Genomic DNA, 13,890 nt, shown 5'->3' on the forward strand with positions numbered 1-13,890 from the left:
CAGTAGGGAAAGACTATATTTACAATTAATTATTTTATTTATATTACAATTATTTATTTACAATTATTGTAATACTGGCACTGTATCATTCAGATTAACTCAAATTATTATAATACTGGCACTGCGTCATTCTGATTAACCTTAAATTATTATAATACTGGCACTGCGTCATTCTGATTACCCTCAATTATTATAATAATTGCATTGTATCATTCAGATGAACTCAAATTATTATAATACTGGCACTGTATCATTCAGATTTATTCAAATTATTATAATACTGGCACTGTATCATTCAGATTAACTCAAATTATTATAATACTGGCACTGCATCATTCAGATTTATTAAAATTATTATAATACTGGCACTGTATCATTCAGATTAACTCAAATTATTATAATACTGGCACTGCATCATTCAGATTTACTCAAAATATTATAATACTGGTACTGCATCATTCAGATTTACTCAAAATATTATAATACTGGCACTGCATCATTCAGATTTACTCAATTTATTATAATACTGGCACTGTATCATTCAGATTTACTCAAATTATTATAATACTGTCACTGTATCATTCATACGATAACAAAATTGATCACAATACGATAAAATATTCTCATGTTGTCCAGCTTTAGCTCATAGTATTGCAATATTCATTCAATATAGCTGGAATTACTGCAATACCATACTGTATTCAACTTGGCTTTCACCTGGGCTCAAATAAACACAGTAACGGTGCTGTATCTGTATTAATCTGTATTAATCTTGACTCAAATTAGCGCAGCTCAGATGCTAACTGCATTATTTGTTTTTGTTCAACGAATACAATGCAGGTTATGGAAGTATTACAGTGCAGGTACTGCATCATTAAACTTGGCTCAAATCATTACAATACATGCACTGTATCATATGAACTATCAAAAAATATTACAATACTGGGACTGTATTGTTAAGTTTAGCTCAAATGATTAGCATAATTAAGCCTGTCTTAAATTATTACATGGTTGGCATTGTACCATTCAACTTATTGAAACCTAAATGATCCCAATACTGGTACTGTACGATCCAGATTAGCTCAAATTATTAAAATACTGACGCTGCGTCATTAATGTGATCTTAATTGAACACAATACAGGTACTGCATCCTTCAGATGAGCTCAAACCATTACAATATTTTTTTTTTTTCAAATGATTAGTATAATTAAGCTTTCTTAAATTATTACATGGCTAGTCTTGTACCATTCGATTTAGCTGGTGCTGACTCAATTAGCCTAGCATAAATTATCGCAGTACTGGTACTGTGTCATTCAGTGCACCCTTAAAAACAGGGTTCTTCAAGGTACCAGTGCCAACTCTAAGAATCGTTTGAATGCATAGGAGGAGAGAGGGTTCTACATAGCATCAAGAACCCTCAGCCTGTTTGTCGGCTTGGGTTGCAACCTAAAATTAAAAATGTACATAAATCCAGACCAAATTCCAGGAGAATCCTGGACGTGCAGCAAACCTCTCCTTTAGCCTGTCTTAAATGATCACAGTAGTGGTACTGTCTCATCCAACTTAGCTGAAATGACCACAGCACTGGTCCTGTGTGATTACATTTAGCTCTGAGTATCAAAGCATACTGTATTGTACTGTACTCTGTAGTCAAGTTCAAGTGATCAAAGCTCTCCTGACAGTTTTAGCACCCTGACCGGCTCCAGTGTAATAGACCATCCCAGTGACTGCGAGGCCCAGAGGCATACCCACCCTGCTGCTGCCTATTCCGATCATCAAGAGCAATGAGCAAGGCCTCAGAGTGAGACTGATCTGATATTCAGGACATGACAGTGTTCAGTGATCCATTAGCTGGTATCGCTATAGTAACCACCGTAACATACATTTTAATACTGAAGACTGCTTTCAAGTAAGCTATGGCATGATGCTGTGTGAAGATAGCAAGCCTGTTACACTGTGCTGCGAGAGGTTCAATGGATTTAGAAATTAAGCAACGATTTCAGCATCAGCAGGAAATCATCTCGAGCGTAGGCCGAGCCCAAATCCTGCACCACTGGCGCTAGATCTAGATAAACGAATCTTAAAGCGTGGTTGGAAATCATTCAGACTTTGATCTGGATTTTTTAAGTATGCTTTCTTAAAGCAGAAGAGAGATAAGCTGGAGAGTCTGCTTAGCTTAGAGCGAGGCAGGTTTCACTTCAGATCACAGTCTCTCAAATAAATTATATTAATGACTCTCGGCAACAACCTATCAAAGAAGAGAGAAGAGCGGTCGTGAATAACCCAGAGTATAGCTGATGAAATATTTTCCTTTGATGATTTCAGTATGAAGAAACCTGGTTTTATATGTTTTTTTGGATGAAAAACCAATTTTAGATATCCTCTACACCGCATGGGGCGAAGTCTACATGGTTTGCTTGCTTGTGAAGTGTCTGGAAATGGAGGTCTGGCTGCAGGTGGCCAACACTAGAACCACAATTAACCCTTGAAGATTTTTTTTCTTCTCATTGCACTAACAATGGACCATTTCAGTCTATCCTTCATCCACATCTTTAAAGAAATGGTTCAGTATGATTGTATCGTTTAGTTTAACTCAGCTGATTAGTATAATAAAGCCTGGCTTAAATTATTACATGGTTATTCTGGTACCATTCAATTTAGCTGCCACTGACTCATTTATCCTAGCCTAAATTATTACAATACTGGAACTGTAACATTCAGATTGACTCAAATTATAATAATGCTGGCACTGCATCTTTCAGATTAACTCAAATTATTATAAAACTGGAATTGTATCATTCAGATTAACTCAAATTATTATAACACTGGCTATGTATCATTCAAATTAACTCAAATTATTAAAACACTGGCTATGTATCTTTCAGATTAACTTGAATTCTTATAATACTGGCATGATCATTCAGATTAACTCAAATTATTCTAATACTGGCTATGTATCACTCAAATTAACTCAAATTATTATAACACTGGCTATGTATCATTCAGATTAACTCGAATTCTTGTAATACTGGCTATGTATCATTCAGATTAACTCGAATTCTTATAATACTGGCTATGTATCATTCAGATTAACTCAAATTATTATAACACTGGCAATGTATCATTCAGATTAACTCAAATTCTTGTAATACTGGCTATGTATCATTCAGATTAACTTAAATTATTATAACACTGGCAATGTATCATTCAGATTAACTCAAATTCTTAAAATACTGGCTATGTATCATTCAGATTAACTCAAATTCTTATAATACTGGCTATGTATCATTCCGATTAACTCAAATTCTTAAAATACTGGCACCATCATTCAGGTTAACTCAAATGATTGAAATAGTAGTACTGTAACTTTTAGGTGAACTCAAATTATTACAATTCTGCCGCTGTATTATTCACATTATCTTAAATGAACACAGTACAGGTCTGCATCCTTCAGATTAGCTCATATTATGACTGCCGGAGTTATTGCAGTACCATAATGTATTTAACTTGGCTTAAATAAACACAGTGCTGGTGCTGTGTGATTTATCTTGGCTCAAATTAGTGCAACTCAGATACTGTATCATTTGTTTTTGTTCAATACATACAATGCAGGTAATGTATCATTTAGACTAGCACAAAGTATTGCAGGGCAGGTACTGCATCACTGAACTTGGAACATGTATATAGATACACACACACATACACACTTAAACCAATTTTAGATATACCACATGGTCTAATACTTCAATAACAAAAGACAAAGCTGAAGTTCAAGCCTTTTATAGATAGATAATGTAATACAGCAACTTACCAAGTAAGAGTAAACTATTTTTACAGGTTTTTAAGCATGCATTAATCAAACACTGTACTGTGGGTGATGTTATTGTTTTAAGAGCTCAGCCATGTTGGACACAGCAGCCTCCTTTCACTAATTATACTTACTGTAATACAGGCAGATGTATTCAAAAATGAATTGAATTAATTGTGTTTGTAACCATTATAAACACATGTTTTACCAACGGTAGCCTTCAGTCTCTTACTATCATCCCCACCTACAGTGCCTATAAAAAGTACTTACCCCCTTGAATATTCATGGCCTTGCTATATAACTTGGCTTCTTTTTTTTCTTTTTTTTACAGGATTTTACCAAAATAAAAATCTTTAATATAAAAGTGAAAAAAAAATATTTCAAAGTAATGTTAATGCAATAATGATTAATAAATAATGTAATAAGACTAGTGTAGTGCAGCAGATTTTGAATAAAAATCACGGTATTTATTACAGAAAACTATCTGAGTAGTCATTTTTCAGAGTCTGTCGCTACTGATGTTTAATGAATGATTAATATATAATGATCCAATGATTGGATAAATAGTGAAAAGGGACTGACCTAATTCAACAGAGGTCCAGGCACAATTAGTGAAAGTCTCAAGTGACTGTAGTGTAAAGACACCTGTCTGGAAGCTCCAGCCACTGCTTCATCGGTACTCCTGACTACAGATACACCATGAAGACTAAAGAACACTTCACACAGCTCCTAGAAAAGCTTATTGAAAGGGATGGATACAAACAAAAGGTCCAAGTCACTGAACACCATCCAGAGCTCAGTTAAATCGTTAAGAAATGGAAGGAATTCGATTTTTATTAAGATCCGGTATCAATCTGAGGAGGATGGGTTCCCCTTTTGAGTCTTGGTTATTCTCAAGGTTTCTTCCTCTTGAGCCGAGGGAGTTTTTCCTTGCCACTGTTGCCACTAGCTCGAACCCGCATCTCTGTAAAGCTGCTTTATGACATTTGTTGTAAAATGCCTAAAGAAATAAAATTGAATTGAATTGAATTGAATGGCACATGCGTAAACCTGCCTAGAGCAGGCCGTCTTCACAAACTGAGCAACCACGCAAGAAGCATAAATGGACAAATTTGCAATGGCTCTACTTTCATAATTTCAAGTTGTTTATAAACTGTTGATGCAGGAAACAAGCAAATGCAGTTTATTACACTGTTATTACACTGAGGCCGTGTCAAATATTACTGCTTATTATTATTATTTAACAAAAAAAGTGTGTTATTGTGCCCCGCTCCCCCTTATTCACTTATCTGTCCTATTAGTTTCATTTCAACCATGGAATGATTTTCAATTAATTTCATTTCAAATCAACTAAATGAGAATTTTTTTAAAGCCAAGAACCAAAATTAAAATTGGCTGTGCAAAAAACTCCATTTCAGTCAGCAGCCCTGCTTATCACTGCTTCTGGAGCGCAGAGGGACTTCACGCTGCTTAAAGTAAGAAAAAAAATGATTAATTAATTTTATTTTAGACGGTCGACACAATGCATCTGCCTGAAACTGATGCAACAGCTGAAGCTTCTGCTGCTTTTCAGAGGAAATGTGAGCGTGAGGAAGGTAGAGATATCCACGTAGGGAGACAGTGAAACTAATTACTCCGGCTCTTAGAGCTTTCCCTACCCCAACCTCAAGGACCACACCTCACGCAGGGGGCTGCTGGGCCCAACCTAACGCAGGGGTAAAATGTAATCTAGCTAATTTAATACGTTCGAATGCGCCGTTGGTCATTTTCTCGATTCCTCATAGCAGTCATTAGTGTACTATAGCGGGCAACAACACCTCCTTCCCCATGGCAGGTAGGGTTCGATTATCCAGCTGAGCAAACCTACCATGCTATAATAATAATAAGGGTCCTTCGGCAGGACATGTAAACATCATTAATCAAAAATGTTCTGTATTTTTTTGAGGGGCCTATAAAAAGTTTTCCTTTATCATATTTATTTTGATGCAAATCTGTTTAGGTTTTAGGTTGAAAATGGTTGGTTCAAATATATTGTAGTGAATTACTTTAGTAAGTTATAAAATTGTAAATTAGAAAATTAGAAAATAATGATGGAATTTGAAATTATTGACTACTTCTTATTATAAAATTGTAAATTCAAAAATTGAAATTATTGATTTGTTCTAATTAGAAAATTAGAAAATAATTATACATTTTGAATTTACTGACTACTTTTAATTATAAAAATATGAAATTAGAAAATAGTTATACAAATTGAAATTATTTACAAGTTCTAATTATAAATTTGTAATTTCTAAATTACAATAAAAATAGAATATAATTAAAAATATTGACTAGTTCTACTACTTTTATTTTGGAAATGTAATCTAAGAAAATATATAAGACTACATTTAATTATAAAATTAGAAAGGATAAAATTAGAATTAAAATTAGAAATCATCAGCTGCCTCTAATTACAAAAATGTTATTAATTTTGCTTAGATTCTTTACATTAATAAAAAAAATAAAATAAAAATACTAAATGTGTAAGATTGTCCCCTGCTCCCTACTGGGTACCAAACCTCGAGCTCTTGCTGAATACTAATACCAGTACCAGTCCGTTTCAGTCACTGGCTGTTCTCTTCCAATTAAAAAGACTTTGCTGAAGCTGGGCAGTTTTTAAATTTCAGTTTCTCAAAGTTGAAACAGAAGAAAAAAAGGAGAAGGAAGGCCTTTGTGTTAATGATAATGATAGGAGTCTTTCAGTGATAGTGTAACTCCAGCTTCCTAAGGCTGTCACTTCACCAGGAGGATTCAGAGAAGGAGACGGCACCTAATTACTCTAAATCAGCTTCGGTATCTCCAACCTAGCTCCAGGAGAAATTCTCTGGCGGTCTGCTTGGAACCCTAATCTGATCTAGCTAATCAATGTCTTCACTGGGTCAAGAACTAAACGTTGCAGTTTCACAGGGCTGTATTAAAGAGACGCTCTTATAAATAAAAGTTGCTGGCTTGGGCATTTGGGTGGTTTTATGAACTAAAATCAGTCCCAATTAATTTAAAAAACATTTTCTAAACATTTCTTTATTCCTTTAGATTAAAACATGCTGCTGAAGTTAAGAGAGGCCGAAAAAAGAGTTTCTTCACTCCTGCACCCTCTTCTCCTGCCAGTCCAGGGGACCAAACCAACAACCTTCTGGTGCTGAGCCCACACCTCTTTTATTTGAGGGGGTCGGGGTCAAAAAGGGAACACTGCACAGTTTTAAATCAATCAATCGATAACTGTCAATCTGACCGTTACAAATGTTAAACTGCTCTAAATCAGGAGAGAGAAGCTGGTTAGCATTAGCTCAGTTAGCAGGGTAACAGTCTGCTCTCCACAGGACTCATGCAGGTCTGGCTGACCGACTAAAACCTCACTTATAAACGTTTAGACGAGAATGACTCAGATCTGGAGCCACTTGCTAAGCTAAGCCACTCGCTTAACTTTGCTTAACTAGCTCAGTTACAGCTCCACCGAGTATCGGACAGTCCAGAGCAGCTGCTGCTGACTAACTGCTGAGCTATAGACACATGTGTTAACGATAAAAACTTGTGTCTGAGGAGCAAAAGTCGAGCGACTTTGGGAGGAACATCAAGGTGAAATGAGAGGCCGGTTCTGCAGGGTTTGGACTCATAGCTAACAGGCTGAACACCATAGCACAGGCCATGTTCCAGCCAACTGAGGCTCAAATCTCACAGGATTAGAGGATAAAGCCTCATATCTGAGAGCACAGAGTCGAGGGAATGGTCTTCGGAGTGGTTTTTAGTAGACTAGTTCACCCCTGTTCTACGGGGGGCTTCTTTTTTATTATTGTCCCCCTAGTATGTGTTGACTGCATGGATTGGTTAAATGCAGAGGTCATATTTCTGTGTTCGCAACACAAATGGGGACTGAGTACTGCTTCTTCTCCCTTCTAAATATTGACCCATCAGTCAGGCCTGCGAACGAGAATCTTGTAAATGAGAGTGACATCACCAATCAATGAGCTTCCACAGCGCCCCCAGCCTCTGGCCCTCTTTAATGCACATGGGGGATTGAGCTAATTTGGCCATATGTTGGATAGACGGACCAGAAATCTGACACATCAGACACGTTGTAATGCTGACATGCCATCCTCATTCTGGGATACTGTCAATATTTGTAAATACTGTGGTATACAGCATGACAGTTATTTTACATTTACATTTAAGGCATTTAGCAGACACTCTTCTCCAGAGCGACTTACAAAAGTGCTTCACTATTTACCCAAGAAAGTCCTCAGCTAGTTTGAATAGACTAACAATTCAAAGATCCTCTAATCTTAGACTCTACTAAACACAAGTCAATAAGGAGACCACTCTGCTGTTCGCCCAAGTACTCTCAGAAGAGGAGGGTCTTCAGTCTGGGTTTGAAAACAGCGAGCATTGAACTCTGTTCGGACACCCAGGGGAAGCTCGTTCCACCACTTCGGTGCAGGACAGTAAAGAGTCTGGACGCTCGTCTTTCGTGGATCTTAAAGGACGGCGGGTCGAGCCGAGCCGTACTTGAAGCTGGAAGGGCTCTTGGTGTGGATCGGCTTTTGACCATTGCCATCAAGTACGGAGGGGCTGGCTGGTCCAGTCTTGGCTTTGTAGACCAGTTATAGTGCCCAAGCCCACCCCAGGCCAGTTATAGCGCCCAAGCCCACCCCATTCAAACACTCCTTATAACTCCACCATGACTGGGTGCTGCTGAACTGCTGTGGACTGAACAGGCTGGTATATGGAAATATATGAGATTTCTGAAAATCACAAAAGATCCGAATTCAAAACAGGCTCGTTCGCAGAGCAGTTTGCTGAAAAAAGAGTTTCTTCCTGCCAGTCCAGGGGACCAAACCAACAACCTTCTGGTGCTGAGCCCACATCTTTTTTATTTGAGGGGGTCTGTGGACTAAGGTATATGGAAACACATGAGATTTCTGGAAATCACAAAAGATCCGAATTCAAAACAGGCTCGTTCGCAGAGCAGCTTGCAGATATGGGCTTATGAATTGGGAAGCAAGTGGTACAATCTGATACATAATTGGAAATTATTGATAATAATAATTGATCATTATCTTTTAGAAACATTTAAACATCATAGAAAGTTATGATACACACACACTTTTTAATGAATGCATCACTGCTGACACAGATGTGCAAATGCAAACATACACACAAAGCTTGTCTAGCCCTTGTGGAGAAGTACTGCCAATACATTAGGACTCTCTGGAGCAGATATAGCAGATAAACCTATTGGCACCATGCTGCCTAATACTAGGCGTGGGCTAGTAAAGGGGTGTAAAGCCCCCCCAGCATTGAGCTGTGGAGCAGTGGAAGAACTCTGAGTGTTCTCTGGAGTGATGGATGGTGGAGCTCCATCTTTATCCCAATACTTTTGGGATGAGTTGGGGATGAGTTGGGGTGGTAATCATCCAACATTTGTTAGTCCTTTATATAAAACTCAGAAGACTCATGTGGGTTTACTGGTGGGCAGCACCTGGCTGCACTGTAAAGAGATCAGATTCAGTACGATTCTCTACAGTGAACCATTTCACACTAAACCACTCTCAATTATTTAGCCACTGAACCATCTCAACCACTGAATTATGCATTCAGAAATTGAGAAAAATGAGTGGAATGTACATTAAACGTGCTGTTTAATACATCCTTTTCCTCAAATGATACATATATGACAGTTCTGAGAGGTGCTGAATTACTGAGCTGTTGATGAGGCATAAAGATGCTCAATACTGGCGACAGCAGCCTTCAATCCTTCCTCCTCCTGGAAGAACTGCTCCAACTGGTCAATGGCAGATTTCTTTCCCTTTACATCACATGAGGGTTCTTTGAATGTAAGAAGGAATATTAATCATAATGTTTTATCATGTAGACAAAATTCACCAGCAGCGGCAAATTTGAAAAACCAATATATAAAAAATATAAGGTGCTTTGAGGAGCTTTCAAGAGAAGGTTTTCAGAATAATATATATACTAATAATAACATATATACAAGCATAGTTCTTCAGAGAATAGTGCACTGCACGGTTCTTGAGAAAACTGACAGTTCTAAACCCTTTTAGAACCTGTGGGCATCTCCTCTAGACATTACTCAGGCTAGCTAAGTGCAGGGATCACAAACTACCAGACAAGACCACCATATTCACCATTAGCGTTGGACACATATGGAATTAGAGCATTCAAGCCTGGACCAGTGGACAGCCATCGCTGCAGCAGCCAGGGAGCAGGAAGGGTGAGGAGCCTTGCTTAAGGGCCCAGCAGTGGCAGCTTGCTGAGCCCAGGTATCAAACTGACAACCCTGTCATCAATGGCCGGGAGCTCGAACCACTGATTCCCAAACTGTCAATCTCCCAACTATCAAAGAAAAGGTTCCTCAAAGCATGTTCAGAGGTTCCTCCACAGTTTCAAAGTGAAGAACCTACAAAAGTTCCTGAAGGATCTTAGACTTTTAACAGTGTACAGCTTGCCGAGCCCGGGAATCGAACCCACAACCGCCCAAACTATCAATGTATCAATGTCTTTTGACCTACCGACAGCTACAAGGCTGAAGTGGACTTGACCTTTACAATCTGGTGGAGCTCCACCATAAATTTGAAAGGGCCCATATCATGGGAAACTGGATCTGCGTGTGGCGTAGGATGTAAACACTGCTGAAGGTTCAGAATTCAACTCCACAATGTCACAACAACGAACGCACTAATCTATAATCACCTATTCAGCCTATACAGCAGTTTAGCCCCGCCCTCTCATACTGAAGTTACAAGCACTGTTTCAGCCTTGACTGCTTTTTCAATGAGGCGTAATACAGGTCGGCCAATCGGAACAGAGGTCATTACCACAGGGACTTCTGTACAAACTGGTGGGGCTATTATTCGCTAATAGAAGACCCTAGTAACACCATTGGCTGTTTGAGGTGTTAATTCTAAGGTTTGGACAAAGGGAAAGATCTGAAAATGGCCGTGTAGAAAAGAATCGGGTCTATTTCGACACTAAACAGTGGAAAACAATAAGTACCATGCTCCTCCTGGTCACACACCTCCTCTACCAACACAGACCTTCCTCAGAAGAGGTTCCCTTGATTTGTAAGACTCTTAGCACCTTGGTTTGGAGTATCTGGACCACAGACTTGAAGCCACAGACAGAAGCCACGAGAAGACATCCAGTCCTACCGCTGGATTCCCCCACAAACCAAGCGGCCGTACGAAGCTAAAGTGGTATTGACCGGACGAACGGAGTGCTCGGTGACAGCCAGGGAGCGAGGCTTCACACTGACACATATTTATCTTTGACAGCATGACAGAAAGTGCTTGGCCAGCAGAAGCTTGCATGAAATTTAGACCTGGCCCTTGCTCTACCTGCCAATAATTGGCACGGCCGGCACGCAATTACCAAAGGTTTTGCGAAGGCCCTTGTGGCAGACGCACCGACGGGGAGCCTGACTGACCATCAACAGCCTGCCATGGGGCGAAGCCTTCCTCGTGGACTTTCTAGCGCAACCTCAGATAGATGAGTCGATTAGAGCCCGGAGCCCTGTAGGTAGGCACCGCCACAGATGGACTGGAACAGTAGAGTGAGCAGTAATTGGGTGCAGCTTGCCAGGGCGCTTAGCTGCCTCGGTGACAGGCGAGTTGATCACATGGATCTGTGATTATGAACTCTTTCCCGGTGCCGTCTCATTCTGTGTGGGAGTGCATAGGCTAGGGAAAAACACACTGCCATATTCCATACATGGACGTAAGGACTAGAATAGATTGCAGTGCGCTCTCAACACATTGCACACGTTGATTGCATCTTGCAATATATCTTGGGTGCTGTAACTCCTACAGGGCATGTAGATGTAGACATGTAGATCAGCGTGGTTTAGCACTGGCATCATACAAAGCTTCCAGTCAAGGAAACAGCCTCTGTGTCCAGAAACCTCACCATCCCTCCTCGCCTTGCCACCCACACCTGAGCTTCACAGCAGCTGTCGTTCATCCAGGGCTTTGGGACACTAACTAGGAGTCTAATGCAACGATTGCGCCATGCACCAGGACGCACTGATGGCTTATTTTCCGCCCCCTCCACGCGCAAAAATGCATAACCAAGCAATTTCTGACCATTCCTGACCATTCCTGACCATTCCTGAACGCCTGCACTTGCGTGCTCTCCAACTTATAAGCGCGTGCACATTGACGCTGGTCCACTCACCCATCCTCCAAGATGCTCGGTGGCTCGCTGACCCGGTCCCGGTCGCCGCTGGTCACTGCTGGACGCGTTTGGAAACAGTCGCTCGCGGTTTTTACGCGTTTTGGTTCTTCTTGCGTTCTTTGCTTTTACGTGTGCAGCTCGCTTCTTTGCGCGCGCCTCCACCGCCGAGCCGCTGCTGACCCCTCACTGCTCGGTCCGGTCCCGCACGTGCCGCGGATCATTTCGACCACCGTCACGAGATCCAGGTGGGAGGGGGTGGGAGAGGGGGGGGGCGTCAAAAAATGATACGAAAAATAGGAGTAAAAAGTAAAAGTTTGCGTCACGATGATCAATATTATTAATATTATTGTTATCGGAGCGTCTCGCGAGGAGGGAGCTGCTAGCGCGCAGTGCTGCTGAGTCGCGGCTGCATCCTGCGCGCGGTGATGTGAGAGTGTGTGTGTGTGTGCGCGCGCGTTTGCAAGCGCGAGAGCGAGAGGGAGAGAAAGAGAGAGAGAGAGAGAGAGAGAGAGAGAGAGAGAAGCACTGAGAGCGTGCATGAAACTCCACCCCTCCCCTCCAGTACCAGCTGCCAGCGGATGGAGGGTTTTGGGGAGGTGTGTGTGTGTGTGTGTGTGTGTGTGGGGGGGGGGGGGGGTGTACCTCCGCTCGCACCGTCACTACAGGCACGCCATCAATCATCAGTCATCAATCACTGCACGCGACTGTGCTCCTGCTGATGCACGATAAGGTAGTTACTCACCACCAGCAGGAGGACCCTTTACTCACAGTGGAAACTGTCCAGCACGAGCCCCTTAAAAGCACGAGCCCCCTCTGTTTAAACTGCACAGGCTCGTTCTGCCCACCTTTACCTGTCAGCGGACCCGCTTCAGAGAGCAATAGTGGACAAGCACGAGCCTCCACGAGCTGCCCCTTTCTGTACAACACTGCGCAAGCACGAGCCTCTACGGTTCTCTGCTGTAAACAAGGGACCCCAGTGGACGAGCATGAGTCAAAGCAATGAGCTTTTTTTTTTCAGGTACATCTACAGTGGCGTGCAAAAGTTTGGAAACCCCTGGTCAATAGGTCTATAGGTCTGGGAATAGTTAACCCTATGAAGCCACATATTTGAGTTTTTGAGAGTTCTGCAACATCAGTGTGATAATAAAATTAGTCATTATCTTAAATAATTATTTAATAATTACAGTTCTATAAAAGATATAATAAATAATAATAATTACTTACAAAAATAAACAATAAAATGAAACAAAGGGGTTCAACTTCAAATGTTTCGTCTTCGTTATTAATAAATTAATATAGATATATCCCAAATAATACAAAATGAAAGTCCTATGCATGTTATTTCATTTCTGGAGGTCAAATTAATACATTTTGCTTACAATTACATTAAGTACTAATGGTTCCGTTTGCAGCCTTGAAGCTGCCCTAGAATGGAAAACTAATGTTTATTAGACATTTATGACATCCCGTGAAGCTCTATTGAAAATAAGCCATCATGGAAAGCGCTGCTTAAGGGAGCACCGCTGGGGAAAGCATGATTTGGGGAACCGCAGTCATAGAAAGGCAGGGACAGGGCAGTTTGGAGAAACACCACACAGGCCAGCACACCTGTAGAAAGTTCCCCTCGTTGATTCATGGCTCAGGCAAGTGCGGCCGGGAAAAGAGCTGTTCAGGAAAGCCAGGCTGTGAAAAGCGCCCCTCAGTGAAGCGCCTATAGGGCAAGCACCACTCAGGCAAGCATCGCTGGGGAAACTACCATGCTGGGAGGCCCCACACAGGGAAGCCCAGTTGTGGAAAGCACTTGTAGGGGAAGCCAGGATGTGTAAAGCATGTTTCAGTGAAACGCCACTCA

General features: G+C 40.8%; 1 protein-coding gene across 2 annotated transcripts in view; it reads right to left on the reverse strand.

Moving 5' to 3' along the window:
* The window catches only part of lrrtm4l1 (leucine rich repeat transmembrane neuronal 4 like 1), an 89,703-nt gene extending 77,192 nt beyond the window's left edge, over positions 1 to 12,511 (reverse strand). For both annotated transcript variants that reach the window (XR_011977637.1, XM_072659151.1), the window contains exon 1: positions 12,039 to 12,511. Coding sequence is in view for 1 of the 2 variants with exons in the window: in XM_072659151.1 (XP_072515252.1) it covers positions 12,039 to 12,042 (4 nt within the window). In the remaining variant the exon portion in view is untranslated. The remainder of the gene's footprint in view (positions 1 to 12,038) is intronic.
* Between the last annotated feature and the right edge of the window lie 1,379 nt (positions 12,512 to 13,890).

Source organism: Salminus brasiliensis, chromosome 16 (assembly GCF_030463535.1).
Source record: "Salminus brasiliensis chromosome 16, fSalBra1.hap2, whole genome shotgun sequence".
In the NCBI taxonomy this organism is placed as follows: domain Eukaryota; kingdom Metazoa; phylum Chordata; class Actinopteri; order Characiformes; family Bryconidae; genus Salminus; species Salminus brasiliensis.